Source organism: Diprion similis, chromosome 12 (assembly GCF_021155765.1).
Source record: "Diprion similis isolate iyDipSimi1 chromosome 12, iyDipSimi1.1, whole genome shotgun sequence".
In the NCBI taxonomy this organism is placed as follows: domain Eukaryota; kingdom Metazoa; phylum Arthropoda; class Insecta; order Hymenoptera; family Diprionidae; genus Diprion; species Diprion similis.
Window position 1 is genome coordinate 14,968,961 of NC_060116.1, and position 21,219 is coordinate 14,990,179.

At 46.6% G+C, this 21,219-nt stretch overlaps 1 protein-coding gene across 1 annotated transcript in view; it reads left to right on the forward strand.

Annotated features, from left to right (window-relative positions):
* The first annotated feature begins 2,610 nt into the window (after positions 1 to 2,610).
* The window catches only part of LOC124413672 (transcription factor collier-like), a 40,302-nt gene continuing 21,693 nt past the window's right edge, over positions 2,611 to 21,219 (forward strand). Inside the window, exons 1-2 of the mRNA XM_046894393.1 lie at positions 2,611 to 2,621; positions 20,169 to 20,810. Coding sequence (XP_046750349.1) covers positions 20,740 to 20,810 — 71 coding nt within the window. The 5' untranslated portion in view covers positions 2,611 to 2,621; positions 20,169 to 20,739. The remainder of the gene's footprint in view (positions 2,622 to 20,168; positions 20,811 to 21,219) is intronic.

The following is a 21,219-nucleotide window of genomic DNA, read 5'->3' on the forward strand; positions in this document are numbered from 1 at the left end:
CCGTCATCATCCCTTAGCGGTGGTCTAATTACGACGCAACGCAAAAACATGACGGGGGCGATTTTTGACCGACACACGACTCATTAATTACAAAGAAAATTTACAGGCCACTCGGTGAACCAGACGACATGGCAGTGGACTCGCGTCGCGTTTGACGACCTAATTAGGTCATATATTCTCTTGTATCGCGGTTGCATGAGAGAGCCTCCGGAATTCCCCCGAAATCACCCACCTCCCCCCCTTCCTTTTCAACGCAGCTATTGCTCTCCAGGTGCGCGGTAATAAACAACGTCGGTATTAAAACCCGGAACAACAAAGAGAATGGAATGAAATTAAAAGAACAAACGATAAGGGGTAAGATAACGCGGCGCACCCTGCGCAATTCCCATGCCTCCCTGGGGCACAAAATCCTGAAGCGAAACCCCGGAGGAACTCGGTTCTATTACCTAAGGTTAACCACGCCGCCGTCTCAGTTTCCCGCGGACTTTGATTGGCCGGGCAATCCTATTAATTCCAGACTCTGGACGGCCGCAGGTCCCGATGGACTTTGGAGACCAAGTCGCGCATCACGCCGTGGCAGAAAATCATCCTGGCTATTATTGTTCGTCCTTACGTGCGCCCCCCCCCCCCCCCCCCCCCCCCCCGGGCTGTATACCCCCTTATAAGATACCCGCGAAAACGCGAAAGTCTCTCGTCCGGTCCGAAACCTACTGGAACATGGTTCGTGGCCACGAGGCAACGGTGCGAACGAGTTTAATACGGGAGAGGCGCGGTTATCACGCGGTTAATATGCAAGGGTTAATACAAAGGCGCCCCCCAGGAGTCGTATAAGGCGTCACACGTTCCCGGCTCTACCTTCCCGGCCACGTATGTCCTGCGGACGCGGCCCTTCACACTTTGCACATTACATGCCCCCCCCCCCCCCTTCACCTCTCCTCTCCTCTCGCGTGTGTTACGTATGTATAATACTGCAGACGTACGCGGCTGAGTCGAGAGCCATGCTACAACACTGCATATTTCATATTTATATTAACCTGATTAAGACATGTTGCCCCCTATGTTTAATGCAGATATAGTGCTGTTTGTTTCTCAAACTGGCATTCATTTTAATGGAATTTATAATTAAATGAAATAATGTCTGGATTATTATACGACGCAACTCGCTCACACATGGTAAGCCTTAGCCGGTGAACTGATACTCACTGTTTATCGTGTAACGCGATACTTTAGGTGTCGAGACATATTTTTTAATCATTTTTCATAATTTTAAATATTTATAGTGTATTAGTGATAGCTGTGATAATTTTTTCTCAAGAGTGAGAAATAAGAAAATGCCAATTTATGTTTAATTAAACTAGAGTTTAGTAAAACCAGAATTTAGGGGTTGACTTTTTTATTTTCAATCGGTGTCTAATGGTGAACAAACTGTTAGACTTGTTCAGTTTTTCATAGATTCTGCCATCGCTACGTGTTGATCGAAACTAACGTTTGTACAATCAACTGAAGATTTAAATATTCAACGATACCAGAGTCGCAAAAAAGTGTTTTACATACAGTTAGATTGTAAAAAATAGTCTTTTGGATGAAATTAGTAATCCCAGAGTGAAATCGGACTAATTTATATACTAAGCTTTTCATCAATTTAAGGTGATCAGTTTGAAGAATTGATATCCGAGCTCTCGATGTATCGAATATCGAAATCATTGTACCGATCACCAAACTACTTATTGTTGCTTTAATAGTAATTATTTGACAGATGTTAGTGACACAGGATGCACAGGATATTTCTGGAATACCCTAATCGAATTTACTCCAATTTTCATTTTCTGACGTTCCAAGTATACATTTCTTTTGTCTTCGAATCGATATTTATCTGTACAAATTACAGTCTAGAGAAAAAAGGAGCAATCAAAATTCTAACTCATAATCTAACCTTGCGTGGTTTAGAAACGTGAATAGCAAAGGTTGGCGCTCGCTATTAATCCCGTAACGAGGTGTAATTAGTGCCAGCGTCACCTCGCATCAAACTTTCCCGATTAATCAACCAGCTCGAAGCCTCGTGGCTGGCTAGCTGCCTCCGAGTCCGTGCAGTTTGGGAGGCTTGGTGAAGCCTCCGCATCCCTTTCGCGGTGGTGACGATGCCGCCGTAATGTAAACTAATTAAACTGGAGGCCAAGCACTAATGTGTCCATTATGTCCTGCGCCCGACGTGCCCACGTACCGGGGTCCCTTTTCACACCCCAAGCACACCCCTTGTTCTCCCTTACTGGAAACGGTCAACGCTGCGCGTCACTCTCTGCCAGTGACGTCTTAAAGGTTTAAAATTTTCCGGGCTTCTTTTCACCTCATTCGCTAAACAGTTCTAAAATTTTTTTCAACATTTATCATCGATTCATAGGATATTTTCTTTGGTTCGAAAACTTGGAGACCATAAGGTGAGATTTTTCTCATTATCTATGAACTCTGATACTGAAGAGTTTTTTATTACCATATTACAGTATTCGATTAGTCTTAAAACATCCGTTTCCTTAACATTAACAATAGAAAATAATTTCAGAAAGTTGTCGAATCCTGACTAATTTTCTGTCCTGTTGATGAGTGGTTATGCAGAAGGCGTCCGGGTAAAACCGATGCTAAAGACGATCCTGGGCAGGGGATGATGGTCACAGGGATGGTCGAATGCTAAGTTGAGTGCGGGGATGAGGCAGGGTCAAAACTTCCGACCTGACGATGCGGAGACCCGCTAACTTCTGGGATATCAGCGCTAGGAAGTACCGTCGTGGTTGGCTTTATGCCGACTGTCTTACCGGCGTGTATTGCTACTAAGTAATGCCAGGTACCGGGCCCCCAGCTCTTGTGTAAGCTTAACCAGCACCATCCGTGAACATAACGCATAAAGTAGTGTCTGCTAGTCTGCGGGCTGCCGGCGATAAGCAGAAGCCCGCAAATGAAAAGGAGGCGAAAGTTTGCGGTGACGATACATCCTCCTTCGTTAAATTTCCTCGATCCTGTTGCCGGTGGAATTGATAATTTCACGATCGAGTGGGATCGAGATTCAAGTTTTTTATCGAATTGTCTGACTCCTTTTAGAGCTGAACTTGAGCATCACACACAGCGATACGTCTACGCCGGCAACAAATCATCCCCGTATCCTCCAGCCTTCGGACGGCGACAATTGAGCTCGTTTTCGATGGAGCCGAGCCTTTCGATGCAGGAAAAATGCACAATGTGCACTTGCCATACGGTCCATTGCAGCGGATAATATGATGTAGTGGAGCATTGTGCACGAAACGGTGAGGGCAGGGGATCGGAGAAAGGGGGAAGAGACAGGAGGGTTTCGGGGGCTCGGGGCGCAGCGCTCAAGATACACCAACAGATGGAAGTGTTAATAATTGATAGTCGCGCCCCCCTCATTGATATTTTAGGCCAGGGGCCTCGACTCGCCTCCCTCTCTCAGGGCGATACAGAATGTCGGAGAACGGGTAGCTGGTGTTCCTTTTTTGGGAGATAAAAATTCACCGCGCAATTGTTTCGATCACGCAGTAATCAAATTGAATCAACCCTGCCCGAGACTTTGTCTTGATTATTTTCCCCCGAGTTTGCAGTTTTTTTTCGTAGGTCGACGTAATTTTGTGTGCAAGTCAATGCTTCGACTTATCGGTAAATTTTAAGGACAAAAATAGTACGTCCAGTGGAAATGAGACTCGGATTTATTTAGTTAATTTTTTTTCTCTTCTCGAATCACTTTTTTGAGGGGTGAAACGGCGACTACGTCATTTTTCAATTTCGCTACACGGCACTTGCCGCCCCGTTTATGGGGCGCATCTTACATGCAGGCCTACTGTTTTTAATCAATTGGCTCGAGCATATTGCGCCTCGGGCGAATTGTGCGCAGTGTGCGGTCCTTTGGTCCTCTTACAAATTGGCACCCGCCGAGATCCGAGTATCAACCCCCCGCAGCTAAGTCAACGATACATCACGCCTCGATGAATACGTTTATGCTTTACGCTGCAGCCCAGCGTTTATCGTCTGCAGAATAGTGGAACTGAATTCTTCAAATCGATGTTATTTACCCCTGATTCACAGCGAATAACTTTAGCTTTTCTCTGAAAACTACGTATGCAGCGCTTCGTTTTTCCCTTTCGTAAAGTGCGCTGCACCCGTTTACCGTACGTAACCGAAACGTTGCATACTATTTGCTTTACCACTTCAATAGACGATCATATAAGTAGAAAAGCGTCGGATGAAGTTGGGACGGAAGTTGAATACCGGCTAACGAGTAGTAGCTACAGCGTGTAGTGAATGTCCGCAACGTCACTCCGTGACGCCCAATGGTTAGCAATGCTTTTATCCGACACGATATTATTACATATGCGACGGGTGATTTTCTATGCTGCAAATTGTTTCACGCCTATAAACAGAAACTGCACTGCACTGCCTGCCTGCCGCGCGACAGTTGGCTCATAAAATTGTAACGACGTAACGCACCGCTTATGCTGACTCCAGATCAAGTGGAGTGTTTTACGCACGGTTATCAAAATCCTACATCGCTGCACGGTGATTTGACTTTCCTCGGTCGTTCGCGTCATTTTTCACAGCTATTTAATCCTTCCTCTGGAAATTTGAAAAAAGTAAAACAAAACGGTTATGTTCAAAAGACGATCGGAGTTTCGCTAATTTTTCAGGACTCGACACACCATGGGACGAAGGATGACGGGGTAAAAGTGTATCCTCGCAGTCTCTTTTGCTCTTCGTTCACCCCGTGGTTTCTCACCTCTGGTCGCCTGCAGGCGCCGTTAATCCCTTGACGGACCTTACCTGTATAATTCATAATTATGACCGGTGATATAGTCAGAATATAGCCCGACTCGGTGACGGGATCGGAGTGTTTTGTAGCTAGTGTTGGTCGTTATGTGTGGTTCGTTTTATTGCGAGCCTGCGTTCGTTGTTTCGAAAAATGGGGAAAATTCCTATCGAGACAAGAGTGTGTAAAAACTCGCTGTACGGACAGCGGCCAACCGCGAAAGACGAAGTCCCTCATTTAGCAATTCTCCGAGGGCATGAGGTGCGCCGTTATACCGTCAGTGTATGAAAGATGCAGCCCGTGGTTTTATGGTCACAGTGAATGGCTTTAAGGTCGTCATGTCCACCGACGTCATAATATGGTAACGCCGTAGCGCCGCCGGTACTAAGCTCGTAATCAAGTATCTGTATCCAAGATGGATTTTTGTCGAATCCAAACCGCCGTTCGATTTATTATGCACGTTGTTCGTCACGGTGGCTCCCAAGCATTTTCCGCTCTAGTTTTTCAGACGTCGTCAATCCTCGATCCACATATACAAGGAAATAAACGCCGGCTAGACGAACTCCATCGAGCTCTTGAAACCCCCTGCAGACCAGCCACTGCACCCTCGGGATATAGCAAACCGGACTCCTTGTACCAGTGAACAATCCTTGACCACAGAACAGAACACATCCTGAAACGTGATACCTACGCGATACTCAGCTCGAGAATTTAGCAGTCCCGCGTTGTTTTTTATAAGGAAATTGATAAAGTTTCTAGTCTGACTAGCAGACGAGATTAGCTTCGAGTTTCTGAACTCTATGCACGGTGGCTGTAATCAGGATTCCACCTCCTCCTCTCCGCTCCGCCTGGATGGATTTGAGTTTAATTTTTCTACCCTGCAAAAGTGTGTCAACTGCTCGACTCGGCGATCTTGTAATAACGTCTTGGGGTGTAAACGAAGGTCGGAAAATGGCGAGCTGGAAGGAGGGGGCGGGACGTGTTGTATAGTTTTCAGCCGAGTCGGCAACAGGAGTTCGCAGGAGCAGCACGAAGCCGTCTAGTGGCCCCCTCAGGGGCTGTGCAGTGACTTTCGCCCTCCCATCTAGCCGCCCCCGGTTTCGGGCCGAAGCTACGAACCCTGAGACACTCCGAGACCCGGACGACGCTTTCTGAAGACGGTTATACCGGAACCAGCCCACCCATCCCCCGATTAATGCCGGCGTGACAATATGCTTGATGTCTCCCAGCTGCCTCCTAAGTCTTGCGTCATTCCACGCGCTGCCCTCCGTACGCATCAAGTCAAACTTTGACTCTCACTCTACCATTCGAGGAACCGTATAAACATCGAGGAGGCCTCTGGGACCGCGGGGGAAAACTCTTTAAGCACTGCCAGGCTAATTGTTCGGATATACTATTGCCTACATTACACTCTCCTGAAATCTGGGATTTATTTTGCAGCCCTGAAGAGCCTCAAACAGTTTCAAAAATCAACCGCAACCCCCTGAGCTACAGAACGGTGGGAGTTTAATCTCAACATTCAATCTTGCGCGTTGCAAGAGTCTAATCGCGTTTGTCACGCTCGTTCCGGTTGTATGCCGAAATGAACGACTCCCAGTATCATCGGTTTGAACGGTTCTGCCTGCGCCAAAGATGATCGAATTGTCTGCAAATTTACAACCCCGGTCGTAAAAGTATTAGCAGGTATGATGTATTCTCATTGTCCGTACAACGTGGTATTATTTGCCTGTTACCAAGCTTTCTGCCAATTCATTCTCGGCATGAGGTTTGGTTTCGAGAAAACACCGTTACCTGATTTATGGTGCCTGTCTCGGTCACATTTTCACCTCCCATCTCCGTCGTTTCAACTCCTCGGAAAGTTTGCGCGTGAATTCTTTGACCACGAAATTTTCTGGCAAAAGATGAGACATCACGTCCGTTACGTTCGTCCTTGTGAATCCTTCGCTTCAACGTATACATCGCAGTCACAAAAACCGTCTGACCAGTTTTGATCAGAAGAAACTGGTGCCTCTAACTTGCTCGTCGCGGAAACTCACATGTTGCGAGATGCCGCACATATGACGAGGTCTTCATGGCTCGTTACTCTTTGAAGGAAGGAGAGCCAGCCAGGCGCAGAGAGACAGGGAAATCCTGCCGGGATGGGCAGACAAAGGAGTATGTACCGCACTTGCCCCATCCGGGGTTCTCTGCGGTCTCTAAAATCTGTCGCTCGCTCCCCGCTAGCTGGAAGCGATAGCGATAGCGGAGTATCACGTTGTGCTTTATAATGCAGCGGTGGGATATGTGCAGTGTAGGTGCACTGAAACTGCAGCAGTGTATCGGTCCAGGGTGTATATCTCTATTGAGTGGATTTGAGTGATAGCCAAGAGGGGTTTGCGATAGCCAAGCCACATCTGTTTGCAATTGAAACGAGTGGTTTGATTTAGGTTTATAGGTTTGCAGTGTATAAGCATTGTTCGGGGGATTACGTTTAAAATTGGATTACCACCGCGCTTTGATCCGTCGTCCGGTAGTCTGCCGCCGTGCCACATTCACCTTCGCGTCGTTTCTTCTTCTTCTTTACAAACCGAAGATTATAACGAATATTCTCTGCTCATTCGAGACTGAAATTGGTTACACCGTTACGGAAGAACAAAGGATCGGGAACTCGGCGATCGTTCTAGGAGGTAATTTCGGTCGGAGATAAACCGTGTAAGGTCGTTGAGATGAAGCAGACGCGATGTTTTCAATAAGACAACGCAGTTAGATGTCTCTAACCGCACGTTTGCGCAAACTGTATTGTCGTTCCGTATCCATATCCAGGGAACCCGCATTCGCTATATCTGCACCGTAACGGGCAGGCCAGCGCACCATCGGTGTCATCGTATCGCCTTATGGTCCCGAGGCGTTGTTATGCCCAGTTATGTCTGGTTATGTGGCAAGTAAAACTGCGGGAATACCACGGAACGACCCCTCCCCCCCCCCCCCCCCCCTCCTCTGTTTTTACTACTCTGCTACTCTTGCAGTTTTACCTTAACCCGCAATGAACAGGTTAAACTATGATGCCATCCGAAAAATCAGGACTTTAGGACTTTGAATCCACCCCATAAATCGTCTGCAACTATCGCTAAAATACCTCCTACTCTGTAGGTGATGGTCTGTTGGTACCGAGCCGTAAAGACTCGTAGGGGTTGGTGCCTTTGTGCAGTTGGGCAGTCGTCGCGACGCCTCGCTGCTCACCAAAGCCCCGTGGCCTCTCAATCTGTCATAGCGGTCGCGGCACCACCAGACTTGCAGACTTTTCTTCTCTCGCTCCCTGTATTCGTCCTGTTTATAGACACTGGCACATCGTCGATCCACTCTATAATCCAAACATGGGGTGGCGCCCATCCACCGTAACCGACTGCCATGTGTTACCCTACCTTTCTACACGGGGTTGAACAAGGTACGCACTCGGAGAACCGTAGACAAGATGAGTACACCCGACACTTTGCTATCCCGCAGTCTGCTTTGCCTTCTTTTATGATCTTGTTGAAAATCGCGTTATTTTTGAGAAAAAAAACTTCTGCATCAGTATGAAAATGAAAAAATTATCGTCTGTTTGCAAGGTGACTCAATTTTTATCTGCGGACTTTAACTTGATTCAGTGAACATCCCAGATTTTTTAACAAAAAAAAAAAGATCATCGATTTATAATTTTTGACAATAACGTGTACATTTTAGTTACAAAATTTAAACATGCAAACGAAATTCTTTCTCGTTACGAAAATTCAAGGCTTCTGTTGTTGTTTATTGATAATAAAAATCGAGTACACAACCATCGAGAACTGATAACTGTCGACAAACTGAACTGAGTTAAAGAATGATTCATTATTGTTTTGAAAAAGACGGCATTTCCCAACGAAGTGATTACGACGTGACTAATCTGTGTTTTTAATGCCAGCCAAAGTCAACTCACACCAGATACCGCAACCGCTTTTAGGCTCTGCATGATCAGGCAGGACGAGAAGAAGCATTCAATCAGCGATGTTCACTGGGTCAGAAGGCGGTATAGTGAAAGGGGTCGGGGGTAGTTGTTTTCAAACAACTAGACCGTGTTCATCGAGGCCAAAAATTGTCGGGTGATTTTTCTGGCCAGGTGCAGCGAGCCTTGTTAACTCGGAGTCGAGATCCGAGTCGTCGAAACTGCAGAGCGAGCCGCGAACAATACAGGGAACAATGGTACTTGTTACGACGCAACGAGATGTCACCCAGCTATGAATTACCGTAGTCGAAAAGGGTTCTTCCCCGATGGGGTCGCCGTCGCAGAAATCGAACCTGCATCAAGCGACGAGCGTTCTTCGCGCAAATACGAGCGAAGCGCAAGCCGAGGTGTACAGATGTTCCTTACAGGGTCGACCACCTCCTGGGGCCACATGCTGGCGCACTCCGATTTTTTACTGTGTGTGCGAACGTCATCCGTGTATGCAATACATCCGCGAGGTCGAGTCCTGTCAATCTACGTGAGGATCATAATTCGCCAGATATGAATCATTCCTGCAGCAAGTTGTTCTCTGCAGCTACCGCTGCGGTGCCCCGCGAAATCTGAGACGACTTACCGGGGATTTGCGTCAGAATATGACGACCCTGGCACATCTGTCTGGCGCTGCGAGGGGTGCTTTCAGAATCTGCAATGGTTCGATGAACACTGGAGATCTCAAAGTCCACTAATTATCGACGAGAATGGATTTTCTGTGAAATTAGCTGCCGATGGAACTTATTCCCAAGGCAAATGCTGTATTCTAAATGGCACCATTTTTATTCACAAGAATTCGGATTCAAAATATCGACGCCAGTTTCGAATGCGAATCGTTTCTACAATTCAAACAGAGCATAGAGACCCGTCGAATACGTGATGCTGAATTTAAACAATACACGTAATATTCCTTAACGTCAAGAGGCGAGGGTCCTTTGACATGTGAAGGTGTGCAGGTAGCATGGCACAGGTGAAACACGGGCTGGAATGCGTTTACACAAATGGAATTAACGGGGCAGTTTAGTTCGGCAGTCGATCGGACGATAGAGAAGGATATTTTTCCCGTCGTATTAATACGGGGTTGGAAACAGAGTATGATCGGGCTTGTAATGCAGCCCTTGGGGCCAGTGTGATATGATACATTCGCTTTGCATAGTCATCCGTGCTACTGTACACATCTGCATTTCGTAACAAGCTACAAATACCTGACTGTACCTGCCAGCATGAACACCCCGGTATTTGCGCCTGGCTAACCGAGTGATCCTCCACAACAGTCGGCCAATTACCTATCTCTGTTTATTATCATGGCGTCATGCCCAGATTACGCCACTTCAGGAGCCGATCCTTCATATCACGCGGACTTTGATCCTGCCGCGTAGTCGAATTCGAATTCCTTTGAATGGAAAGTTTGATATTCTTTTCTCGGTTTCTACGTTACAGCCTCTCGACATGACCGGAATGGTGTATACATGGTTGCGAAATTTGGCGATCGATTCGGGAAACGAGTTGTTAAATAAGGCAATAACAACGTCCTCGGTAATTGTGATAATTAATGGACGCATAACGTGCGCATGGATTGTATTCGTTGCACCCCGCGATTCGTACTATATATGGCACAGGGGTCACCTGCTCTGCTGCATATTATATACCCGCAGAGACATGCGGTATTATGTAGTATTTTGTTGTGTAATTAGTAAACAGTCGTTTACATTCCTAGCGTGATTCTCACTCGTGGTCGTTACGATTTTATCGTCGCATGATTATTCTGCGGTTGTCATTCCGCCGCTAAAACAGGCTTTCGAGAAGCTTGCCGTGTCTTAGATTCGATACTGCAGGAAACAAATCAAAGTTTCTTTGGCGATTGAAATAATGGCGACGGTGATGACATCTCGTAGAATTTTCCGTGCGTAGTTGTTGGTTTTCAGCGAAGCCTGAGCTGTAGAATTCATGAAATCGGTCGCGAAATTTCAGCGCACGATTAGTCAGAAATTGAGAACCCTTGAAACGGGGTAAATAACAAATTGAAAATCAATGGTATTACGAGATTATGCGTTTATTAGCAGAGCTGCAAGCTGCCCAGAGCTGTAATATCCAATAATTGCGTAAATTGCTGGATGCAGAGCCGACGCGACGCAACGTATCCCCAAAACGCGAGAACGTGAAAACACCCCATGCGCATATTTATTCGTAATTGAACGTACTCAGTAATGAAACAGAAATTACGATTTCCAATATTTTTTGTCCAAAGTTTGACCAATTTTGACCTCGACTTTAGCACAGCTCTCCGGTAGGTACGTGAAAATAGCTGCAATTCCAAACCCTGCAAGAATTGATGACAATTTCGGTCCACGTGTCGGACGTTAAGGTCCGTCGGACAATAGATCACTGAGCAAGAATTAGATCGTTCGAATTACGGTGGCCAACAAACAGAGGATATTGCGGGGGAGAGCATGGATGCAGTCGTCCTGAACAAACATACTAATGTGAGAAACACACACTGAGTGGTACAAAGGCGGCTGACCCGGGAACGAAATCACCGGGCGACTGCTAATATCGGCTAAAAATTGCGCAGCCTCATTCGCCCTGGTGCTCAGTTACACGCAACCTGTGAACCGCCTTCTTCCAGGAGTTCGCATCATGGGTGTACTTACGTATACTGACTGCAGCACAGCCAGCAATAAACGGTAACCTTTACGGCGTGACGAAATTACCAGCAGTATCAAGAAGCCCAACGTGCGAGGCTTTACTGTTATTCTTTTACCGCGAAGGAACTGTAATTGCAGTCGATGGATTAAATCGCGAAGAAGAAGAAGAAGAAGAAGAAGAAAGAACTCCGAGAGTAAAAGCGCACCAGATTCCGACAGTAAATCGATCGCTGAATCCTGCGCCCGAACTCTCTCTCTCTCTTTCTCTCTTCCTCGTTCTGAAAAGCGTGACGTCATCATCGGCAGGTAAGTTATGTAAATGGGCTTGAAGGAAGAGCGTGCAGGACTACAGTGTGTCGCGGCGTTCAAGATGGCCGCACTGCCCCCAGGGAGCCGGCCGCAATCCAACGGCGGATGGCCCCTCGACACCTTTCTTCATCCTCGTCCTCGCGGTCCTTAGTCCTTCGGTGGAGCCGGGATCCACCGGGTGCTCAGGAGTCAAAGAAAAATTACCGTATTCGGCTAATCGTCCTGTCTGCGTTAAGCGAAGGAGGCGATTCCTGGCAAAGAGAGTGACGAATGACGCGATTAGGGTGCACGATCCTGCGGAGTACTTCGAGAAGGATTATCGTTCTTCGTTACAGCCAAGTATTCGGCTGCCCGATACACCCCGAAAGATATTGAGAAACCCACGCCTAATTTCTACAGCACACGCACGCCAATCTGCCAAGGATACTTTCTCAGGCTATTAGCCAACGACTCGTTAATCGGTTTAAGTCACCGGTTGCCGTGGTTACCCATGTAGGCCCACCTTTCCCAAATCCCCATCAATCTCCTGTACATATCAGCAAATATTCTTTGCACAAGACATCTTAACTGCAATTGCGACATGTTTGTTATTATCATTATCGTCCAACTTCGAAATTATGTTACAAGGGATTGATCGTTTCTGGAAGGAAAGGTCCTGATCATTTGTCTCCACTTAGGAAATCCGTTTGAAAACGACTCATGACCGTTGAAGCAAACAGCTAAGCTAATCATTCTCATGATTGTCACTCTGAGTTCTATACAATAATTTAGAAGCGTTCTTCCGCTGGTGACAGCAAAATATTTCATAAGTGCCGACTGATTTGAATCTGACGATATCGTGACCAGAACCTTAGACCATGTAGAATAATCCTTGGATGATAATGCCCTTCTGCCTATGGGAATAGCTTTTCTGGTGAATGGTGAGGGTAACCTGGAGCTGCAGGTTAGGGGGCATTGAAGCTCGCGAAGAGGTGCAGAGAGGAGGTTGGAACGAGGTTGTGGGCGGGGTAGAAAAATCGGGTGGCAGAGAGAGGAAAGACGAGGGAGACAAGGAGAGGTGGAAGCAGCCCGACCACCAGGGTAGGGCACCCTGGAGAGCTGTATAGTCGGCACACGCATCGGTTCACCAGCACGCACACAACTGGGGAAAATGTTACTTATTTTAGGAAACCCGCGCCTTTCGCGCTCACTGAGCTAATACGACTTCCGGAAGATGCGGGGAACTGATGGGTGTATATCCGCTACCGAGCGGGTGAATAAAACGAGATTCCGTAGCTTTTTTCCTTCCGTTCTTCCACCCCGTTCCCCCTGTGATTATCCCGAGTTGAGCAGCTACCTTTCCCAGTGAGCACACCCTTTCCCTTCCAGTATCAAACCTGCGAGATTGCCACTGCCAGTGCGAGCAGTCAACAAGCGTGACCCAGAATGCCACGCGCTGTCGATTAGACGACAGAAAGGAAGCCAAGGGGACAAATATCCGGTTTGATGGGTTAAATTCGCATAAATCTAGCCTGCCCTTCGTTTATACGTACCCTCTGCAACCTCCACCCGGTTATCCAGGCACTTTTGTATATCATTATAGATCCTGCAAGTCCAAATGATACATACACACGTATAGAGCGTGAATGTGGTAACCGCCAGCTATTTATCTTAGATCCCAATCCATCCATGCACTCGGGAATGCTTTAGCTTGAAAATACTTTTTATCGTTGGAGGTTGAGTTTCGAACTTTTATTAAACTCTGTGGATCGGGGGCACGGCGCCATCTCAGATAACAGATTACGGGCTGTATAGTAGCTAAAAGTCCTTCAATTTTTCATAATCATCAGATGGGCTATACCAATTATGGACTAATTCACCTCCTTATCTCATTGCCGCTGTGTTGCGACGTAACATTTTAATCACCCGATTTAAAAGCTCTGACTTAGAAAATTTTACACAAATCAAAGTTGGTTGAATGATTTACAAGACTTCAAACGTTGTTAGTATACGTATAATTGGAAAATTACTATGAAAACGAGAATCCTTACGGAAAATCAAAGCAGATTATTTTATTCCCGCTTGTATCTCATCAAGAGCTGACTGCTTGGACCAAAACGCAAAGCGTGTTCACTGAGGACTATTACCAGGAGCATCATGTGGCAGCGTGGATAATAAAGTATCTATTATAATAAGCGGTAAGCGAGGAGGAAGAGAAGAGGCACGCGTGCCAGACCGGTTTTCTTTGTTTTTTAGATCCTACGTTTTTCATTTACTTTTTTCCGCATTGTATATTTTTTTCTCTCCCACCCTTCTCTTCCCCCAAACCGCCTCACGCCCTCTCCATCCGTTCCTCGCTCTTCGCAGTGATTCATGGGACCTCTCTTGATGCTGCCCAACGGCCTGTAACATTGCCGCCTTATGGCTGCGACGAGGCCCCATTTAAAAATGGAGCCGATCCTCTCGCTGCTTTATCTATATAGGTATAGGGATAGGCGTATACCTGTCTCGAGGTGTTTTCAGAGGCGAAAGTCGGAGCCCGAAGACTTTGAAAAGTCTTTCTATACCCAAGAACGTCGCTGTAACGACCTGTTTGCAATTAACTAACGCAAATTACCAAGGACTAAAGTGTCATTTGGGGAGATTTCGATTTCTACCACTACGGAACAGTTTCAACCCCAACGGAAATGGCCTGTGCGATAATTTTAACAAGCCATTCTAATGCCGGGTGTTTTCTAATTTTTAGTCATACTTACGTATGTCAACTTGCAATTGTTACTACCGTTACGATCGTCGTATTAACAATATGAAAGCAAATCCAACGGCGACAGAATATCGGACTCTCTTTCCGGATGGGGAAAATACCTCAAACTTTGAGTCTATGATCCTGAAAACAACCAGCATTATTCTACCCAGATCCACAACGACATGTGGCAAAACATGAGCAGGAAACACTGCAAACATAGGTGCGTACCCCATGCCAATGTTATCATACATAGCAGTGTAATAAGCTTAAACTATGTCGAACGAACTTCGGATGGAAGAGATCATTCGGATCACTGGATCGGCAGTAGTATGTCGGCAGGTCGTATATCGGCCCGGATTAGCTGACTGCGGTTACCGCAGCAGGCGACAACATTGAGACATATGCGGTTGACGAATAATTGGATTTACCCTGCTCTCAGCACGACGTTGCTCATTCCACGTCGCCCGGACGCTTAGCTACCCTGACGCTGTTTGACATCGGATTAACGGAATACTTTGCGGGCAATTGTTAATGCAGAGGTGTTGATTTGCGGATGAATATCTGATTGAGCTGGGAATGAGCATTAATTCGTTCAACGAAACTATCGAGCTACGTCAGTCTGGAGGTCTGAACGCACTTACATCGTGCAGTTCCCTCATGGTTTGAAAAAATTGTGAAAACTGTCCCTGCTGGTGATGTTTCTGATCGAAATATCCACTCTGTGACTGTGTGATAATGCAGTGACGGAAAATACGGTTAGGTGTGAGTACAGATCGTGAAGCTATGCCGGAGAGGACCTGCCCGACTAAAAAGCTTGCCGATGTTCAGCCCATTCAATTTCTACACGACGCGAGGGGATGATTCTTTGAAATCTAAAATGGACAGATACACTATAAAGGACTCGACAGAACTCCGAGGGTTTCACCGCACTTGCTCCGTGTAACAGCGCAGTAACACTACACCACCAGTTTCGTTTGTGTGTGTGTGTGTGTATCTATCCGCCGTCTCCCTATCGTATAGTGATGGTGCGCGGCATAAGGGGGTCGACATATGCATTGCTTAGGGGGTGAACAGCCCCCGTGCCATGCCCATCACCGTTATCCCAACTCTCCGCACGCTGGAGAACTAACGCACTCTCTCCCTCTCTCTCTCCCTCTCTCTCTCCAACGCAGTAATCCCAAGGCGCGCGCTAAAATATAACGGTCTGTAACTCAATGACCACGTTTGTTTACCTTAGTCCGTATATGATTTTCGAGTACCTCCTTGATTGATTATTTTCTTTTCCTTCACCCCTTGTGTAAACGTGCAAAGATGGTGCTCGTAGTACGTACTTACCGGTATTTCCGCTGGATTTAGTACCCGAAAGCCATACTATAACTTATCGAAGTGAAAGTACCCGCAATCGAACCTCTTGGAAAATTGAAAATCAGCACTTCTGATTAAGAAATTAGTAATCGGGTAGAGCAGGTTGTGCATGGTCCAACTCATCGAGTCATGCTACTATAATTACTCGGTTTTTCATTCCAATCCGAAGGTTATTCTTCTTTTATGAACGAAGGATCCCCAGATTACGAGGCGGCTAAACTGGGCTGGTAAAAATCAAAAAGAGAACAAGTAGAGCGCCTAATGACGTTGAGGCCGAGAACCTGTTGTGGCCCCGATGGACACATAGAGGGATGCGGACAAGGGGGTTTCAATGGGTAGGTGTCTCGTGGTGGCTGGGCTAATAAATGGGCCTCTTCCGTCCCACATCTGTACGCCTACCAAAAACTCGAGCCCCCCCCCCGTTCGATCTCTCAAACGTATAGACGTTGTACCGGGGATGATAATGCTGCACCCCCTCAGTAAAGAAGGGGACCCCATTATCATTATAATTGTGCATCGATGCGCTGATCAGCTGTATTGTCCTGCCAAATGCTAAACCGTGTACCTACAGCCTGGCCTTCGCTCTCAATATTGCGGCTTCTGCTGCTGTTTACCATTTTCATACAAGTACCTATGACAAACTATACTGTTTCCGGTGAACAGGTATAACACACGATTGTAAGATGCAATTATGCTCGATTATACTTTCACTGTCAAGCAATGCTGTGAATTGGTAGACGATGAATCATTAGATTTGTGAAGTGAGAATTAGTCACCGAAAATATCTTTTTTGTTTTTTAATATGGAATCTGTAAAAATGTGTTTTCCATGCAATGGATTCGTTCTATGTAAACAATATCAACGTCGTCGTGTCACTACGAAGGGGCTTGCAAGGAGGAATAACAAATTCAGTTAAGAAGTAATTGATCATAGTATGGGGAATATCCGCGATACGGACGTGAAAAAAATATGGGAACGAAATTTTACCGTCGCCGTATAGCGACCCGTGTAAATGGGCGAAGTATAAGCCGTCGATGGCCGTTGCAAATCTCCCTCACATCGCGAATTCGATTAGGATGACCAACTGAGGCACGCGATATGTGGTACCAGTCATGTACGGCGTAAGACCGAGTGTCCACCCCATCTCGTAACTAATTCACGCCCTCGGAGATATCCCGGGATATAAAAATAATTTGGTTTATGATAACGCGCCGCTCGCGACGGCTTCTCGATACCGCATTCGAATTTTCCATCCAGATGCTTACCATATACCTATACCTACAGAGACGATGTGTTCGCGGACGTATTCCCAGTTCAATAAATCCTGCAGCAATTTCGCAGTGCAGTTTTAAAAAACCATATTCGAGATCTTCACTCGCGTTATTTTCCGAGGTAGGATATCCGAAACCCGGTTTCGAACCGCGATGCAGATCGAGTCGCGTCACCGAATTTCTTGCAAATACAAATCGTCCGGTCCTACGGCGAAATACCAGCAAGAAATTAACCGGAGCAGAACGCATTATCTCCACTTGATATACCCTCGTAACACCCCGGAAATAAGGGGGTGGTTCTCAGGCGATTTTCTCCGCGAAAAGAACGAATCGGGGGATGAAGTGGGCGATAAAACAGAGGAAAGTAGTCACGGGGAGAACTGCTGAAGAGGAGGACCAGTTCAGCTCATTTTCCCTCCTAAATTCACGATTGCTATATTCGCAGCCCCCGTCGGTCGCCATAAATTTATTCAAACAAATTCTATAATTACTTTTTTCGAAAGAAACTAACTCTCTCCTCGTTCTCTCTCTTCGTCTCGAGATTTATGGACCGTGGTACTGCTCCTTTTCTCCCGCCACTCTCCCCACCCCCTCGATCCACCCTCTTCTTTCTCTTAGCATTTTTATTCGACGTGCAATTACGTGTCCTACAGCATAAAATAAGCTGATATTTCACCTAACGGCGTGTTGCTTCTGTCCAAAGGACTTTTCGCCAGGGTGGTTGCGTAAATTCGCTGTTCCAGCACCGCCGGACACGCCATATCGCTTCGGCAGACCCGACCGTGTCTTAAGGCGCGGTTTCGCACAGCAGGGTAATGAATGCGAGTGCGGCCTCGTGTTGGGGGTTGTTCGGTCCCAGAGCAGAGCCGTCCCCGGCGTCGCGAAAACTCCGATCCATCACTTAGCCCGTGTCTTATGCATAACGCAACATAACACCGCGGGTGGTGCGGTACCGAAGCTTCGACACGCGTGTTCGCGAATTATGGACGTGTATGTGGATATCCGTCCTGCAGGCTCGTCGAGACCTGGTCGGAGTCTTTTTTTCGCGGAAAAAATTCGCCTCGACGAAGGGTCGTTTGTGCGTTCCTATCGTTGCCCCGGTCGACCTGACAAGAAATTAAGAGAGGTCTGCACCGCAGCTAAGACAGAACGACAGAAACCCGCAACCGCGTCACCGTCTGGTCGCGGATGTCGAGGATTCATCCACGAGTCCTGAGGGAGAGATCAGCCAGTTCCCGGTACTTGATTGCGCCTTGCAAAAACTGGGCCAGATGCCGTTCCGAGGCGATCTTAGCAAAGTGAGGTGTCTACTCGCGATACGTGACGCAGATGATTTCAGATATGAGACGGGCATTCCGGTACGTAACTATTATTCAAAGGAAAGATTAGATTATAGATCAGAACCTGTGTAGCTTAGATACATCTTGAAGTTTGATCACTTCGGTGAGTTGTGGTATGCTTATATGATTGCGGTAAAGATTTTACCTCATATTGTTTTATTGTTTGTTCAATATATTTTATTTCTTCGGAACAAGAACTACTTGTTCACGAATGCATTTTTTGAATAATTTTTCGAATCTTATGCTGTCTAAGCTTCGAGGATTTTTCATGCACTTTTACTCTTCTCAATTTTCGGTTTTCATGTTGAGAATATGTCGTGGTCACTTGCTTAATCAACCTAATTAGGCTTAGGAAATTAGGAGTCTTCGCAAAAATAATATTTGCAGGTTTATAACCGATCCATCAAAAATGTGAATTCTGTTTGTTACAAATTATTATACCAATAGTTGTACAAACTTTCCGAAATGTTTGATTCGGTATTATAAAATTTAACACCAGTGATGAGTGATCTATACAGAGTTTTGAAATAATTACTCGATCTGTTATAGCAGTAAAAAGTAGAGGAAACCTCGGAGTCAAACCGCTGCCTCAACTTATCTCGCCTTTTTCCTAGTTCATAATACATTTAGAAAAAAATTTATGGCTATGACTAGTGAAACTTTAATTTTACAATAGGAAAATATGTGTCTGTATTAACCTTTGTTCATTCGATTCCTTCACATGCTTCAATTTTTGCAGTTGTAAGATGTTTATATTCGGTACTGCAATAATTCTATACTAACTTTCACCGACTCATTTTTATATATATTTTTTTTATCTTCATTCGGTTATTTTTTCTTACAAAAAATATCCAAAAACTTTGTGATATAATGAAATATAGTTTTGTCAGAATTCTGGTTTACACATTTTCTCGTTATACAAAAATTCGTTCAATTATGATATCGATCACTAAAATAGTAAGCTAGTGCAAAAAATCTATTTCCTGTCATCCATGAATTTCAGATAGAAAATATGTTCTCAGTGATTGATTATCTCGTGAACTGATTTCTGCATATAATTAAAATGAAATATCGAATTCTAAATCATCAACTGTGCGAATGATTTTCACAGAGATCAAGGCCTCGGTTGACTTTGACTGGAATGATGAACCAGCGGGAAAGGCCACATGATATCGGTAAAGCGCGGGGTATCTAAGGGATGAACATCGACGACAAGCCCCAACGGTACGACGGCATCCGCCGTAATGACAGCCTCGTAAGTCTACCACCAGAGCGCCACCGTCCCCGCCATCCGGTTCGAGGCGGTGCCTCGGTCACGTGGTCGAAGCGGGATTGGCGGATTCCCTAGGAAACGGTTGGCCAGCCAACGGGCGTCGGGGGTGGCAATTCGGGCCGGCGTCCGGTCAGCACTCGGAGGGACGTGGTGCCGCTCGGATCCGCCCCCGGCCTCCCGACAAACCCTGAGGGAGTCAGGAGCACGCCGCTCGCCGGCTCCCTGACACATTCGACAAGCGGCGTCGTAACTGGAAGCAACGCGCGGCTAGGGACCTCCGGCTAGAACGAGACGAGGCCACGCGAGACGTCCTCTCGCGAGACACCGGGGCTCTAAAAACAAAAACAACAACAACAACGACGACGACGACGACGACGACGACGACGTCAGCAAGAAGAAGAACAAGAAGGAGAACCGCAAGACGCGTGGGACCCGAAGAGAGGGCTCGAGGTTTCTTCTACCAGTGCGACGTTTTCACCGGAAAGACGTATAACAAGTGATACAATTGTGACGTTTGTGATTTCCTCCGCGGTCCGAGAAGCACGTGGAGAAAGTGTCGCGGCGATTGGACAGATGCAGATTAGAGTGAACAGGGTACCGTAGTGCGTTCGAGGTCAAGGTGCCCAGAGCTTGTTGGGTCCAAAGACACATCATATTCGACGGATGTGCAGTGAGCGCGACTCCTTCGTTATTTTCGGTAGCCAGTAGTCGAGGTCCAGCGAGACGAGAAGCTGAGCGGCGGCGAATTGTTGCCTCAGGAGATAACGCACGGCATCACCACGCGGTCCGACGAGTGGTCCGGACTCCTGCCCAGCTCCACTATCGTGGGTGCTGGCGGGTCGCCATGGCTCGGTCTTGGCGTCGGCGGCGGTGCGGGAGCCACGACTGGCGGCGGAAGTCCCGTCGAACTCGAGGGGCATTGGGGACGGAAGTTGTACGGGGCGAGCGTCGCCCCGCCGCCACCTCCGCCCCATCATCACCCCAGGGCACCGATAGCCTTTCCCCTTCAGGACATGAGGCAGACCCTCAAGGAGGAACCGGTGCCCAGAGCTTGGACGCAGCCTTCCATCGCCGACAATGGAACGTAAGTCGATTCATACTTTCCTCAATTTTATACTCGCGAAAATCTAATGATCAGAGAGAATTAATCGTTACTTGAGGTGTTCAATTTGGACCAGACGTGCACTAGAGCATAGCTGGTTTGTGCTGTTCTATATGATATTGAAACGTCGCCTTTATGGCCTGACATCTTTGTACCGCGTGGTACCTGAGTGTTATAAATTCCATGATGGATCCTCAAGCTCGCGATCTTGAACTGTGATCAACAATGTTTAATTCCGTGGATTTCACTAGCGATGACGTTATTGTATACGAAAGTAAGCCTTCAAATCTACTGCAATACTATCGGTGACGTAGTTAGCAATGATTCGAATGAATTTTTTCGTTGTAATCTGGTTTGTTCTATCGCTGAAAACACTGAGGAACAATTCAAA